The sequence below is a fragment of the Idiotropiscis lumnitzeri genome, chromosome 7, assembly GCF_059441095.1.
Source record: "Idiotropiscis lumnitzeri isolate Australia: NSW breed Sydney's pygmy pipehorse chromosome 7, RoL_Ilum_1.0, whole genome shotgun sequence".
NCBI classification, from domain to species: domain Eukaryota; kingdom Metazoa; phylum Chordata; class Actinopteri; order Syngnathiformes; family Syngnathidae; genus Idiotropiscis; species Idiotropiscis lumnitzeri.
In genome coordinates, this window is record NC_142397.1 from 5,569,407 (window position 1) to 5,585,825 (window position 16,419).

At 44.3% G+C, this 16,419-nt stretch overlaps 2 protein-coding genes and 1 non-coding gene across 7 annotated transcripts in view; all 3 read left to right on the forward strand.

Annotated features, from left to right (window-relative positions):
• Positions 1-544: 544 nt before the first annotated feature.
• Positions 545-11,882, forward strand: LOC148333212 (putative G protein-coupled receptor 149). Its single transcript, XM_088301548.1, has 5 exons — positions 545-1,949; positions 3,235-3,416; positions 4,307-4,809; positions 10,621-10,764; positions 10,871-11,882. The coding sequence occupies exons 1-5, from the start codon at positions 1,027-1,029 to the stop codon at positions 11,375-11,377; spliced, it is 2,259 nt and encodes a 752-aa protein (XP_088157674.1). The 5' UTR covers positions 545-1,026; the 3' UTR covers positions 11,378-11,882.
• On the forward strand, positions 7,849-7,920 carry trnag-ucc (transfer RNA glycine (anticodon UCC)). Its single transcript has one exon. It is a non-coding gene; the product is annotated as a tRNA-Gly (tRNA).
• A 3,318-nt stretch (positions 11,883-15,200) lies between the features above and the next one.
• The window catches only part of dhx36 (DEAH (Asp-Glu-Ala-His) box polypeptide 36), a 42,261-nt gene continuing 41,042 nt past the window's right edge, over positions 15,201-16,419 (forward strand). For all 5 annotated transcript variants that reach the window (XM_088301366.1, XM_088301363.1, XM_088301364.1 and 2 more), the window contains exons 1-3: positions 15,201-15,719; positions 15,845-16,002; positions 16,222-16,311. In XM_088301366.1, the coding sequence (XP_088157492.1) occupies positions 15,483-15,719; positions 15,845-16,002; positions 16,222-16,311 (485 nt within the window). In that variant the 5' untranslated portion in view covers positions 15,201-15,482. The remainder of the gene's footprint in view (positions 15,720-15,844; positions 16,003-16,221; positions 16,312-16,419) is intronic.

Below are 16,419 nucleotides of genomic sequence, written 5' to 3' on the forward strand. Positions count from 1 at the left end.
TTTTTTTTGCCTCTGTCATCTCTTGCGGGCTAAACATGCAAGTCAAAGTTGAAGGTTTATTTCAACAATTAATGCATGGGAATGGCTGTAGAAGGACCTTTTAATTACTGCTGACAGCTTGAAAAGAGACCTATTGTGCTTTTTTTTTCACCATTTAAAACAGCTACCATAGGTCTCATGAGATAACTGAGAATGCTTTCATCAGAATACACCCTAAGATGAAGAATGATGGGTTCCCTCCCAATGTTACAGAATCACTATGTATTTATCTACATAAAGTACACCCCATATGTTACTGTTACACAAGCTATATTGTTTACTGTTTCCTCTGTAGCATCTATCCATCTTCCATTCTGCTGGAGCCAATCCATGACTTCGGTTGCCGTGCAAGGAACACCTTGGACTGGCCCCCAACCACATAGAAAAACGCCCAATTACAGTACAGGGAGTTTGAATGAACCCAAAATCCATGTTTTTGTAATCAGGGAGAAGCCAGAACCCAGGGATCATATGCAAACTCTTATCAAGAAGGTCGAGAATTTGAACCCGTTAATCAGAACTATTACGAGACGAACTTACTAACCATTATTCCATCTTGCACCCTATCCTCAAAGTATATAATTTATTATCCCACTTTCACTGATTATTGTTGAAAGGGTTGATCAGGGTATCACAAATTATAATTAATTGTCCTTTTTGCTCATTGGTATTCAGGTGGAGCACGTGTATTAAATTGATATTGTGCTGCGTGGGAGAACTTTCACGCATGTACTACGAGTAATGTAGTAGTTTTCACGTATAAAGCCCAGCCTCGCCGTGATTGAATGTGAGAGAGAAAAGGGGGTTGGGTGTCGGAAACGTGTGCACGTCGGCAGCAGGACGCGAGGCTGCGTGCCCCCCACGGTGGCGCGCTTGGAGCGGCCAACCGTCATGGTCGACTCCACGCAAAAGAAAAATGTGCGCGCTTTATGCATCTTTTCCTGCAAAATTTAAGCTTCGTCTGAGACAAACTTAATCAGCGGGAAGATGCCCACGCCTCACCTCAACTCTTCGCCACCCGACCTCAGCCACCGCTCGATGGACGACTCGGCGGTGACGGCGCAAGGGCGCATCCACCTGCTGCTCTTTACATTGTGCGTTACCATCGCCGCGGCCACTTTCGTCGGCGGCGTGTACTCGCTCCTGTCCCTGCTGCAGATGAGAAGGAAAACGTCCCTGAGCCTTATCGTGGCGTCCATGTCCGTGGACGACCTGCTCAGCGTGGTCCCGCTCTCCCTCTTCATCCTCCTGCAGTGGGAGCGGGACGGAGGCTCGCACAGCTTGTGCACCCTCGCCGGGCTACTCTACGTCTTCCAGGGGGTCTCGAGCAACATGAAGGCCTGTCTAATAGCGGGCTACACTTTTTACGTGACCAAGAGGTTCGGGGTTCTGCGTCCCGTCCGGCGGCCCCCCCGAGTGATGTGGGCCATCGCCGGCGTGTGGGCGGTCAGCCTCGCCGTCAGCGTGCTGCCTTTGTGCGGCTGGGGCAGTTTCGCGCAAGCTCCCCTCGGCTGCTTTCCGGAGAGTGAAAGCTTCTACACATTGCTGCTTTTCCTTTTGTATTCACTGTGCTTTTGCGGCTTGCTTTTCTTCTTCCTGCCACTCACCTACCAGCTGCTGTGTTCCGGAGAGCCACAGAGGAGCATGCAGTGCGCGGCATATCTGGACAACGTCCGCTCGCGCTCTCGGGACAGTATGGATAAAAGTTTCGGCGCCTACAACGAACTGAGCCCGAGTTTGTGCGGGACGACGTACGAGCTAAAGGATGGGATAGAGGCGGGCGAGAGGTGCCCGGTGGAAGTCTGCCGGGAGAAGTCGGCGGCTGTGGGGGACTCGCCGGTTGTGTTTGCGCAAAAGCGCTTCTCCATGGTGCTGGCGGTTGTCAGGGTTACTTTGTGGATGCCAATCATGATGAGTAACAACACACGCACCACACAATATGTTTAAACATATTTCAGTATGGTGAATTCAAATGTCCGTTGTGAATGTGCTTGCGTTGGGAAACAAGTGTCAACTGCTTGAACATCGTTGCCTTAAGATACGCGTTTAATGCGTTTCACGCTCGTGCATGTCTAAAATCGCCTTTTCCTTTGAGATGCCGTTAACCAGTTCCGTGCAGTATCAAAAACACACGCGCGCGCACACGCAAACGACCAGCGGAGCAAAATCTGATTGGTTGGACGTTGGCTGTATTGAGAAGGGCATCGATGGCTTCTCCTTGGGTACCCGGATGTTGTTTCGGAAAAATTTGCAGCTGATTTTCTTGCTACTGAAGCTTTTGCAAGAGATTTTTTTTACAGCTGACTTTTTATTTTGACTTATTTTTACATAAGATTTTTTTGGGGTTGAATATTTTTAGTTGATTTTTTTTTGCATATTGAATTTAAATGCTGAAAAAAATGTTAGTATGTTAGGAATTTTAATGCTAAAAAAAATCATCCATCCATGGGGTGGGGGGTGCTGTAACCTATCCCAGCTGTCTTCGGGGTACACTCAGGACTGGTTGGTGGCCAATCGCAGGGCACAAAAAGACGAACAACCATTCGCTCTCACACTCATATCTAGGGGCAATTTAGTGTGTCCAATCAACCTGCCAGCATGTTTTTAGAATGTGGGATGAAACCGGAGTACCCAGAGAAAACCCACGCAGGCACACGGAGAACATGTAAATTGCACACAGGAAAGCCGGAGCCAGAATTGAACCCCGTACCTCTACGCTGTGAGGCCATCGTGCTAACCAGTCGTCCAACGTGCTGCAACACACCTGATCCAAATGATCAGAAATCAGCAAGGTCTTTAGAAGGTAGATAACCATCCATTGAATCAGATGTGTTACAGCAGGGAGATGGAGAAGAGGCAAGACACCAGCCCTTGAAAAACAGGGTTGAAGACAGAATTGAAGATAAAAATGCTTCTCATTTTTTATGCAACCAGCTAATATTTTGCCTTCCTCTGGGAACCTCAATAGAAGAACACGCTCATTATGATGCATGTACTTGTTTCTGTGATACTTTTTGAACATATTTTTCGATTTCAAAGTATTGCCAATACAATGACATCAAAACCCAGGACACTGTTCTGATAAAGAACGTGAGTGTTTCCCTCCACGTTCCTCTGCTTCATCATACGCACGCAAGTTGAATCGGCATCGCCTCGGTTTCCTTAACGTTCATTTCTTCGTCTCTCTTCCTCACAGACTCTGATGTTGGTGCGCCATGCCGCCAATGCGCGCAGCTCGTCCCTAGAGACGCTCGGCTTCTTCCTCACGTTGCTCGCGCCTGCCGTCACGCCGCTCTTCGTGCTGTCAAAGCGCTGGATCCACATGCCGTGCGGCTGCTTCATTAACTGCAACCGTGAGCCCACGCCGGACCCTTCAGGTAGTCGTGAATCAGATCATACCGTATTGACTAATGACTCAAACGGAACAAGTATAAATATTAATAAGCCAACTATTGTATTTCATCCAATCATCGAGTTGATGTTTGCTCTGACTGGTGTGACGTACAACAAATAAGCCGCACACATCAAAAAGTCCTCCGTGAGTCTATTAGCTTAGCTCATTCGGTATTGCACCTGCTAGGAATGCATGAGCAGGAAGAATAGTTATAGTTATAGTTCACTGTTAGCTAATAACAATCTCTACGTTCACAGAACTTAATTCCTGACTGTTTTTTCCCATTACACATCAAGAGATACATTGACAGAGGAATGCTAGTTGGGCACATTTGACGATAACACTCACCAGGATCGATAGTCTTCAAAAAATAAACTCTCCAGGTTCCTTGACTAAAGAACGCCACAGTTTTCGAACTCCATTCTCTCACAGTTTTTAAGGACACAGTTTGGTCTAATCAGAGCCCTTTGTTCTTCAACTCGCATGGAAAAAGTGTCAAAAAGTTCTTTCTCTCGTTAAGATGGGGGACGTCATCTCGCGCTGCGGTGCGTTCTCGGTACATAGGAAATGGCAGTTGCACTAACAAAAATCTCATTAACAGAAAAAAATAACATAATAACAAAATAGTGTCGGGATCACTCCCTCAAATAATTCGTTCTTTTCTCAGTTCATTTGAGCCCTCGAGACCTAAATCAACGTTGCTCATTTTTCACATCTCCGCTATGGCCATGACGGCTGGTGCGCTACACTAAACAGACGGCGTGTATCAACTATCCGAAGGCCAACGTCGGATTGGTGTGCAGAGGCCTTTACACAAACTAACCCAAAACTAGACAAGACTGGTGAAATAATTTCCAAATCTTCTATTCGCAGCAATGAAAAGAAGATTCAAGTTCAACCTTTCCCTCCAAAAAGGCTGCGGGGTGTTCAAGCTGTCCCACGCTCCAACGTCTCATGACAATGCGCCCACCGAGAAGCGAGCCTACCTCAGCCTCTTCAACAGCGATTTCAAATCCAACCGTCTGGATGCGTTGGAGACTGGTGGGCTCTGCGGCTTGGGCCCAAATTTGGCTTTCAGTGAAACACAGCCCGTGGACGACCCCTTTCATTCAGACCTTTTGTTAGAAGATGATGGCATTAGCCGAGAGGCACTGGCTGATTGTCCTCCGCTGCCCCGCGAGAACCACGGAGGTGAGGAGGTCTTCCACGACGTTCCCTCCCGACCTCTTAATCGTCGAGAGAAGGAGCGCCATCTCACAGACACCTCGTCTGTGTTCGAGGGCTCGGAGAGGAGGCTGTCGCATGAAGAGTGCCGAAAAATTGAGCTGACAGATTGGGAGTGGTGCAGGAGCAAATCCGAGCGGACGCAACGACAGGTAAACCACTGCCCACATGCTCTGTTTGTAATTTTGACACCGCAGCACTTCATGAAGCAATTTGTAGCTGTCGTTTTTGCAGTTTATGGCCGGTGAGAATTGATCTCCCACCCCCGACCACTCAATTCTCCATTGCTTTTGTATGCTAGTCAAACAATTGCTGCAAGAGCATGCTATATATCGTCACTATAAAAACGATTGACTGGGAGCGATGAGAGACTCAGGACTGTAAAACTCTTGGCTTTTAAACTCCCCTCATGTGTTTACATTTGGTCTAAAGGGAAATTAAAGCGTTTTATGTCTGTTCACACTTGCCCCGATGTGATTAGCTACGCACATAGCGCACACACTTTTATAGACACAAATGGAGAAACTATCATAAAATCTTTATTTATTCTACTGGCAAGATTTTAAAGTAATGTTTAAGTAGTGGTGCACGGCCCTGAGCTAGGCACCATTCCGGCCTCCTTGTTTATAAAAATTGTCAGACCACGACCCCGTTCCGGGTTCGCAGGCAATTTTTGTCATTTGACCATTTCCAGGTCTGATTAATAAAGTGCAAGAAGAATTTTTCTTTCTTCTGAAACCGAAATGTTTTTCTTCCAGTATATACACAATTGCTTGTTCGCCGTACTATAAAAAAAATATTCTTTAAATATCGTGTTATCTTATCATGAATGAATGAACTTGATTGCACTCTTCCCACTTCTAACTTTTAACATTCTTACTCGACATACGAGAGCGCCACTAAGTTGAACTCACGAAACTAAAGTAAAAAAATAATTGATAATTGAGAGAAAACTGCAACTGAGATCACGTGGTGGCATTTTTAAGGTCTTTTGGTTGCGGAGTTGTGCTCATGTCCTTTACAATAATGGTTAAATTTACATTTTTTTCAAAAGTCCAATTTTCTAGAATAACTGAGAAACTAAGAGGTCTCGAAATGCATTTGTCTGCTTTAGTCTGATAAATAATTGAGCAGCAGTTCTGAGCTGCTTTGTCTATATACACGCCAATCAGAATTTACTTGCAAGATAACAATTGTTTTCTCAACTGCACAGCTGCTCGCCAAGGTCTGTTTGTCGTCGCTGTGTTGGGTGTTATTTTATTTTTTTCTAGTTATGCCTTTAACTGTTTCATCTCGACGTCTCTTAATCTGGGCTAAACCTCAAATTAATTGGTACCAGTCGGGCAATCGAGTGAGATGCTGTCAGCCATCCTTTAGGCAGAAAATGTCAGCCTGTCAGTCAAAAGCAAATCGTCATTGAATGCTGCTCCGCAGAGTTGAGCACAGTTGGGCTCGGATCTATTTATTGACTTCTTCGGGGGGGCTCGTTGGAGCCTGGGTTGTGCACACATGTCTATATTAATTGGATTGAGCCATTGGAGGCTGACGTGTTTTTGTAATTGCGGTTTGCCCGGTACAAGGACGTTGTGAAGGAAGTCAACAACTGGCCTCAGCATGACACCATTTTAACGGTAAAATTTCAGAGTCCAATTGAAATGAGAGTTGGACTCATTAAATGTTTTGAGGGGGTTAAAAAGAGTATTATGAATTCACACACACGGACACACACATTGTATCTCGGCTCCACTTAAATGTCTGAAACATTTTGTCTTAAAAATCATCAGAGGGTGTAAAATTCACGGAGCGTGTATCTGCAGTCTGGCTTTGGCTCACTCTCACTTTGCGTCTCGTTTAAATCGAAGACGCTCTCTGCCGCCTTGTGTGCATGTGACTGGTGCGCCCTAGTTTTTTCCTGTAATTAACTGTCTCTTACTACAAATGCCTGTGTAGACTTCCTCCGCTGATTTGGGCCAGGAGAAAAAAAAAAAAAATCAGATGCTGCATGTTTTTATGTTAAATATTATATTTTGTCCATTCGTGACCTCCTTTCCAATATTTGCCGCATACCCAAGTCGTCGCTGGGTGTATTGTCCACACCTCAAATAGATGCCTCATTTTTAGGTGGTGCCTTTTGGTGGCTGTACAGGGTTCTTCGGTTTACAACAGTCGCAAGGTTACAGACGACACGTGATGTTCGAAGATGTGGCACAAGACGGCTCACTCGGGTACCGGAGTATTTTGCTGTTTTTTTGGATCCGATCCAATCATGCGATTGGAAATCAGGGCCTTTCACGTGATTTTCAGCTGATCAGAATTGGCTGGAAAAGATCGGATTTTTCTAAAGTCAATAAAATTAATTTTTGGGTTATTTGATTTGAACCACAGCTGACTTGCAGCCATCATAAAAGTTACTATGTTGAGATATCTTTGTTGGAATAAATTTTGAAAAAAAATAAATTAAGATAACGCATGCGTTGACGAAATATCGGATTGCGATATGGTGTTGGGAGTTACTTAAAAACAAGTGACTCGCAGTCGTACTTGAATTAAAAAAATAAATCTTATTGGGATACCTAATGCAAACCAGTACGTTTTGCTTTAGATTTTTTTATATACATATATTACCTTGTCTGTATTTAGCACACTAACTCTAGAATATTTTGAAACCTGTGGAAAAAGAAAGAAAATCCTCTGCACTTGAAAGTTATGGCTCCGGAAAAAAAAAATATTTCACGTTTAAAATGGCTTACTTTAACCAGGATCCCACACCATACTGTGGCCAAAGGTTGGACCTGGGTTGGTTTTACACCAGTCGTTTGACTAACTCCTCATTGGCTGGAACCAGCTGCGTCCAATCTAGCTAGCTAGCTAGCTAATTGGGTAGGACCATTTAAAACTGACATCAGATATTGATACTGAGTCATTAGGCACAGAAAAAAAAATAAATATAATTCAAAACAGTACTATTTCATGTCATGGATTTGGAAAAAAATATCAAGGATGTCTGTGGTGTTTGCTGACATAATTCCCCCTAAGGAACTAACAGGTCAAGGAGTGTGTTGGGGGACCTGTTTTACTTTTGTCAACGGCGACATATGTAAAGTCCTTTGCGATAAAACTGCGTCTCCTTTCTTTCGGCATCACACCTGGCCTTTTAGATGCATGTCACTCGTTGCAGATGAGTAAACACGGCGTTGGTGGTATAGTGGTGAGCATAGCTGCCTTCCAAGCAGTTGACCCGGGTTCGATTCCCGGCCAACGCAAGCATTTTGGCTGCCAGGATGGCCGAGTGGTCTAAGGCGCCGCGTTCAGGACCCAGTCTCCCCAGGAGGCCTGGGTTCGAATCTCGAATTTCCCCATTGTGGGACTAATAAAGGCAATATTATTATTAAATAAACGCCCCCGTCAACTATATGGAAGAAATACAGTAAGGCTGCAAAAAAATGGCAAAATGAAAGCGCCTCCCACTCCCCATGGTGAATGCAAAGTAGCTTATTTATCCTGGCGTTCAAGCTGCAGACTCGCAAAGCTCTACATCACCAACAAAGTTTGTGATTCATGTTGTGCCCGGCTGTGTTTTGCTGCTCATTAGCAGGCGAGATGTCATTATCCATCGTCTCTTCTGTGAACTGTCAACCCCTCTGGCCTCCAGCCTCCACAGAGAGAGGCCGGACTTAAAGCTTAAAGACGTCTTTAGCCTCTCAGTGACTTCAGATTCCGTTGCCGACCACATTTGCCACGGCGCACCCTGGGAGGCTTTATTGTGTGTTCACGTGGAGCAAAACTGAAACTCTTTCTGCGAGCACATCCATTCATGTAAATAGATGTTGTTTTACGGTTACAGGATACACAATGAAACGGAAGGACATACTGAATGTGGCGAGACGCTACAAAACCGAAATCGATACACTGCAAACATCATAGAAAATGCTCACATCGATCAGGGCAGCCTCCAGAATGAGTCTCCCGGGTATTCATTTTAGGTAGTCCTTTTATACGCATGAAGGGTTATCTTTTACTTTGTCAGAGTCGTATTTCAGTGAAACGTGCATTTTGATATTTGGAAAGAAAGACGATGAATAATGGCTTCGGATTCGGATCAGGTTGTCTCACACTTGCTGTCATTAATCCAGGGATGTACGGGCATTCACCCGCATTGTGAGGAAGGAACAATACAATACAACTTTATATATACAACGCATTTCACAACAGCTGAAGCTGTAACAAAGCGATTTCCATATGACTTCTATATTGATTTTCTTTTTTAATCTAAAACTGAATTCAAATACTCAGATACTCCGAGATGATCGGGCCTTAGCTGATTTTGATCGCTCAAATTTGGCCAGATTGTCGATATATTTAAAAAAAATAAAATAAATCGATTAAGCTTGACTCCAAAAAATTAGATAGCGAGCTAAAAATTTGCAATTTTGAAGAATTACTTTCACAATATGTTAATCGTGGTGGTAGTTTGCACTCCGTTTGGTGGACCACTGCATTATTTTGTTTACTTTTTGTTCCCAAAGAGGAACAAAATGCTGCGTCTGTTGGCTTGATACACTTGCCTGCATCATATGACACCAACCCGACTTACATTCATTTATCGACAATGCTGGATCACCTTCATCCAAGGCTGCACCCTCAAACGTAATCATTCATGATTTGATCTCTGGCACATCCCTCCTAAATAGATTTATGCCTCGGCGATTCCATCTGTGTGCTCATCACGCTCATGGCGTCTAAGCATTATTTGATTGACTTGACAATGTGCCTTCAGCGTGCAAGTCTCCCTCCCTCGTTCCCCGCTTTTCCCCCACTCATTCACACTGATACAGCGACACTGACAAGGTAATGGAGCCAAGCATTGACATCCTCTTTTGTCTCGAATGTGCGCCATCTCCACAATCATTACAGCTGAGGCTGCGAATGCTTATAATGTAGAGGTTTTAAGACACCCACCACAGTCACCCCCCCCCCCCCCCCTCTGCTGTCTCGTTTGCAAACAGAGTAGCCACGGCTCAGTTATTTAGCCACGGCCTGGGCTGCAATTAAATAATGCCATTATTGGTGTGGTAACAAAGAAGATGGAGACCACGGATGTCGCGCTACAACGCAGGTTTGGTTCATTATGTCAAATCAGAACAGAAACTTAACAACTCGCCAACTGAGTGGATAAAATGGTTACTTTTGCAGCATTCTCACATATATCATTTCATCTTTTTAGAACTAATATTTCGGTTAGGGCAAGCTATTCATTTGAGTTCATTTGTCCGGATGATTATTTCTTTAGTATTTATTTTTATCATTTTTTTTTTCTCTCCATTTTTTTTTTTTTTTGGAAGAGCAGCTTTCCTATTCAATGATTTTCATTTGAGGAGCCTTTTTTGTGGGATGATCCCAGGGTTGTGAGGGTTTTTTTATTGAACATTAAAAACAGAGAGGGGCTTTCCATCCCATTGACGGAACAGTCCGTCCATCAGTCCCAGACAGACGCCCATTTTGGGGACGGAGGACGAGAAGTTTTTTTTTTTTTTTAAAAAAGGACGGGCCTAGCAAGGACGGAAGTGGGGTTTTGTCCATATTTGTAATCGGCTCAACCCGACGCTCATTTTACTGACGAATGACAGGAAAACGCTCAGTCTGCGTGTATAATCCGCAACATCAGACGGAATTTGAAATATCACAAAGCGGCGCTTCAATGCCATCATAGTGAAGCAACACACACACACACACAAAAATTGATCTTGTCTAAATCTGGTTCTCGAGGTCCAGTTGCCTGCATGTTTTGGATGTTTCCCTCCAAATCAGGTTTCTGCAGAGCTTGCTGATGAGCTGATCGTTTGGATCCGGTGTGTTGGAGGACTGAAACATCTAAAACATGTATATAGTGTATAAGTTACGAAGGATGACTAATACTGCACATTGAAATAAAATAATCTCGATGGACTCTTCTTTCAATGTAGAGGTCAACAGCTGGCCTGTCCATCCCACTGTGCGCCTTCCAGGGAACCGTGTCTCTACAAGCCCCCACCGGGAAGACCCTCTCACTGTCCACCTACGAGGTCAGCAGCGATGGACTGAAAATCTCCCCACAAAATTCTAGGAGGGTATGCAAAGGTCTCTTATTTCATAATATATTCAGAATCAGTCAATTCTGTATTCATTCAAGTCATATTTTGTTTCATGTATTTAATGTCTCCTGCTGGCCTACAGGTGGAGGTGTACCGCTCCAAATCAGTGGGCCATGAGCCCACTGCAGAAGAAAAAGCGTCAGGTGGCCAGACGGGCGATGCGAACATCACTGGTGTCAGTATGGGACTGGACATCGGAATGGGCATCGGAACCGCGGTCGGGGACACCAACGTCAAGATCCACCTGGAGGTCCTGGAGATCTGCGACAATGGGGAGGCCATGGACAGTGTCTCCATTGTGTCCAACATCAGCCAGTCGTCCACACACACCCGCTCGCCGTCACTGCGCTATTCGCGTCGGGAAAACCGTTTTGTTTCCTGTGACCTGGGTGAGACGGCCTCCTACTCCCTGCTCATCCCCACCACCGGCAACCCCGAGGCTGAGGCCATCAACATCACGATACCCGACACGGTGGAGGCCCATCGGCAGAACAGTCGCAAACAGACGCAAGGGAGCTCGGGATATCAAGAGGAAATACAACTGCTCAACGAGGCCTATAGAAAACAAGCCGGAGATGGGGAGGACTGAAACGTTCTTATGTCCCGAGACTAGAAAAACATCGGCAAAGGCCAACTGTTATGGTTATGTTATTGTTTTTATTTTATTGCTTCAATTTCCAGTTCGTGACACTTTCACAATTTCTCTGTTCTTAGAAAACGGCAACAATTTTTGCATCATTTATACGTCCAAGCCCTTTTTACAGACACCAGTAAAGCAGCATATTGTGGGTGCGATCAGCTTGAAAAAATGCCGGCTAAAAATCGACTGGCAAACAGTCAAGAATGTCGTCCGTTAGATTGGATTCCAACTCCTGTGCTAGCCTGGACAAGAGAGGCAGTAAAAGGAGTCTGCGGTTTCCGCCATTGTGTTCCGTTCCTATGGTAGCGATTTGTAAGTAGGCCACACTAAAGCGGTGGCGCAGTGATAACTAAAGTGAATGTTTGTATTTAAAACACAGTATATTGTAACTTAATATGTTTGATTGTCATAAAGGGAGAGTATCTGGTACAAATAAAGGAACAACTGGTGTGTAGTTGTTGACATGACTTTTACATTCATTCCTGGTCGCTGCCGAGTACCCATTCGCAATTAGCATTTTCAATTGCTTTTACACAATGGTGGGGTAAATTGGCTCATCAGGCATTTGTCTGTTAAGCAGTAGTGGGCGGTCAAGGCCTTCTCTGCTGGCCTAACATAATCAAGAAATCATGATCATATTCTTTACATTAATGTCATATTATATCCTATTGTTCTATTTTATGGTGAGAGTTTTTATCCAATCAGAATTCAGCAAGCTTGTGTTGCTAGGCAGATTTCACAATAGCAGTTGCACGCACTATTCGTCCGAGGCCTTCAGATACAATCGTGGGAGCGGTTTACAGTTCATAGACAGTTGCGATAGCCAATCAGATCACGAATTGGTTTCAGTGAGCCTTTTCGCTGGCGTTACGTTGAAAGTGATGAACGGGTTTTGTGATTGGATACTCATGAAGGGGCAGCGCTATGCGGAATCAACACACCCGGAAGTCGTAACTGGCGACCGTACGAAAATCTAAAATCTATTCTTGCTTTTTTAAAACCTCAAGGGGAAGAAGGGAAAAGTGTGGATTTAATTGCATTTCTTATTTTTCGTTCAACATGCTTTGCGACTTACATGCAAACGAATGGCATAGAACACAGAAACCTCCCGTCTGTGTTTTGTGCTTGCCAGAGGTCAGAGGTTGAGACAAAGTCGTTTTGATGACGACATTCACTAGATGCAGGCAGAGCTAAATTGAATTGAACATAAGGTCGACGATGTGGTCACGTCTGATCCCACAAACGACCGGGCCGCTGTGGGAGAGGTCAGCTGACCCCAACGTGTGACTCATCCCTGTTTTTTTATTTTTTTATTTCATGTTTCATTACAAAAAGTCGACGTGATCACACGAGCGCAGACCTGATGATTGTAATGTTTTTCGATGTGGCCGCCACAAGTGTCCATACTGCGTAATTGTGTTGCTCACTGCACCGTATTTGTTTTAATCACGCTGTGTTGATCCTTGCTCCTGCTCCACATCCATTATGAATCACACGCTCAGGGTTTTTGCTGTCAAATGAAGAGACGGCGAAACAAAATAAGAAGCGTCAAGGAGAGGTGAGAACTTGTGGAAGAGAGTATGATTTTGATGGTATGTAGCTGCTATTGGGTACGTCATCTTTGCGACAGCCATTTGCAGACTTTGTAATCATCCTTTGGCGATCGCGCCTCATCAGCTGCAACGTTACATCTCCCTGAAGAATGTTATGATTGAAGATTCATTATGAGGAAACTGCCAACGATTCGAATAAACAGAACATTTCGATATCCAGCAATGCCAGGCATGATGTGAGAGAATTACAGTTGAACCGCCGCAATTTTAATGAATGTAAAAGTTGAAAACATGAAGAATCACACCATACTAGTATGTCCTTCGGTCCCTTCTCAGGCGCGATTTGATATAAATCTACATTTATTGATATTATCATGATTAATCCATATTTGAAATTCCTCTCCTCATCCACTCCATGTTCTACGGGGCCAATGGGCATTTGTTTCCATGACGACCAGGGGGCAGAGCTGGGATGTTGTCTATGGTCTGAAGAGTTTTCAGGAAAGAGACACATCCTCATTTGCAGATTGCAGCACTCAATTACATTCGGCAACTGGTGTGCCGCTCTGCCCATGTGGCGCATGCAACGTACAAATCGCCAGACCCAAAATTGAACATGTTTCAGTGTAGTCTGGTGGTCGGACTCAGGCGGTCGCTTGAAAATGGCGGAGCTTCATCAAGTCCAGCTTTCATGTCATTGTGGTGTTATAAAAATTCGCCGCACTTTTACATCACAGTGAAATAAAATTCAGAAATTCTTGCTCACACAGCTCACAAAATATGGGCTTGATTGTTTCACTTCACATGCGCCGGGTGAGCAGGCACTCTAGAGACCAAACTATTTGCATAAAAGCAATCAAACACCTTTTTTTCCATATCTGCCCTCTGCAACTATATTTTAAAAGTGTGAGTGTGATGTGTAGTGCAAGGCGCAGTGCAATCAAAAATGTCGAAAAAGGGAATGCAGCACGGAAAATAAAATGCCCTGGCTTCGACCGGCTTTGTTTCATCCAAGGACTTCCACAACCTCACAGAATCGTCACAAAGAAACCTTCGCATGTTGCAATCTTTAGCCTTTAGCTCAACTGATTCATCCAATACATTGCTAAATATTTATTTTAAAAATTATATATATTTTTCAGCTGAGGCTTTTTATAATTCTGTGGGCCCACAGATCATTTGTATGCACTGCTGATCGCCCCGAGGCAAACAAAGCAAGGTGTGCAGAATCATCAACAGCGAGCAATGTAAAAAAATAAAATAAATAAATAATTCCCCTGCCTCATCACTCACAGTCTTCTCAATTCTCCCTTGTTACTTTTCTCCCACTTGATACCCCGCTCTCTCATTCTGCTTCAGCTCTTAACATATTCCCCCGCTCAGCAGTCAGGTTGGGTTAGTGAATCAGGACTTCCAAGTAACACTGCAAACACATTTGCTGGCTCATGGCAAACACAAATTAGGTTTGTTTTTCCTGAACACATCGCAATATAATGGATGTCCTCAAATAGCGACTTCTACTAGAATAGGTGTCGTGCCTCCAATTAATCAAGAGCTGCGCTGTCCACAAGTTAATAAATAGAGGCCACCTTTTTTTAGGGTTCCACTAATTGGCTGGGATTACTTTTACTCATTGACTGATACGACCATGAGCTCTTTTGATGTCTTTATCGCAACACAGACCAACCCTAGAGCTTACCCTAACCCCAAAACCTGACCCTGGCGACTTGTTTCAATGTCAGAGGCTCTCTTCTAGCGGAGTACTAATAGGTTAAATTAAGAGGTGATGAATGCGGTGCAAGCCATCAGGTTAGATCTTTTTAATTTGTTTACAACCTTAAGGCCAAGACAAAAGGTCATTCCCAGTGCAACAGTGAGCAGTTTGCCCTCCACTTTGCACTGGCAGCACAATCTGGCCGCTGGCTAGCGCTAACAACAATAGATAGCTAGAGGTCACCTTGCTCACTTTTCCCTTAGTACTGTGTCAAGTAGTTATTTTAGTTAATTATCTGTCAGGTGAATATTAGTTCTGTTTATATTTGTTATTTTAGTTAATTATTAATTAAATTATCTATCTATCTATCTATCTATCTATCTATCTATCTATCTATCTATCTATCTATCTATCTATCTATCTATCTATCTATCTATCTATCTATCTATCTATCCGTAAAGTATCATCCGCCCACCCCAACCAACCAACCAATCACAGCCCTTAACGTCATTTTCAAGCATCAGTGCCCGGTGACGTTCAAATGTGCGACACGCCGCATAGAATCAATCGCGTGAATAGCTGATGACAGCTCCTTTATTTCATTAATTGCAAACGACACATTAGGAAGAATAGCTCTATATTTTCTAAACGTCAATGGTGGTAGTTTTTCGTTTTTAATGTAAGTCTCCGTTGCTCGCGTCGAACCGCCTCGCGCCAAGCTAATGCTAATGCTGCTTGCTAACAGTTGTGTTGACAAGTTGTGTCATTTTGTGTTTCTCGCGGCGGTATGAGTTCTAAGTACGGCGGCGGTGGTCGGGGCAGAAGAGGGGGTAGTAGTAGGGGTGGCGGTAGAGGCTATCGTGATGGCAGCAGAGAAAGAGGCGGCCGGGGAGGTGGGAATAGTGGCAGCTTCGACCAAGACAACGCTGGTGGTCGCCATCCATCACATTTGAAGGGCCGAGACATTGGCTTGTGGTATGCAAAATACGGAGCCGTGAGGAAGAAACAGGCAGACCGGAGATCGGTATGTTTAACACACTGCATGCTGTGATTGTCTGGATTTGCGTTAACGTGTAGAACTTGAAACTCTGCTTTCACAAGCACTTTCTGCATTAATGCTCCTGTTTTTTTTTGCCTGTATGTGTGCAGCGGGCAGTAGTCCAGATGGATGAGGCCAGAGAGCAGCACATTATCAAGCTGCTCGACTCGGTCCAGAATGACCAGTCAGCTATGGAGAGACCAAACAGAGATGTGAGAGGCTCTGCTTCTGACAGCTGGCGTGCACCTGCCTTTAAAAGTCGTCACTGGTGAGAAGTTTTGGTGTGATGGCTTTTAGATCTCGTAGTCTCCTCGAAGAAAACGACAGAACACAAGATGCAAGATGTTGACTGTACAATACAAAGTTAAGCAATATATCGAAGGGTGGAATTAAAAAGACTGTGGAACTAGCAAACTAGGCTATAGATGTCTGTTTAAAAAGGTGCCTTGTTGACGCAGGTGCGACTGAACAAATGTGCTTTGTGTAGCTACTTTGATGGCGACATGACTGAAGAGGAAAAGCAGAAGATCAAATTTGAGGAGGAAGAGGAGGACATTGACACAACAAGCAAAAAACGGTAACCACTGCATTCCCTCAGGGGGGCTTTTATTTGCTCAACATTTGATTTAAATGTAGGTGAAGGTATTTAGTTATGTGGTTTCTTAGAATAACCACTCGGGGATCT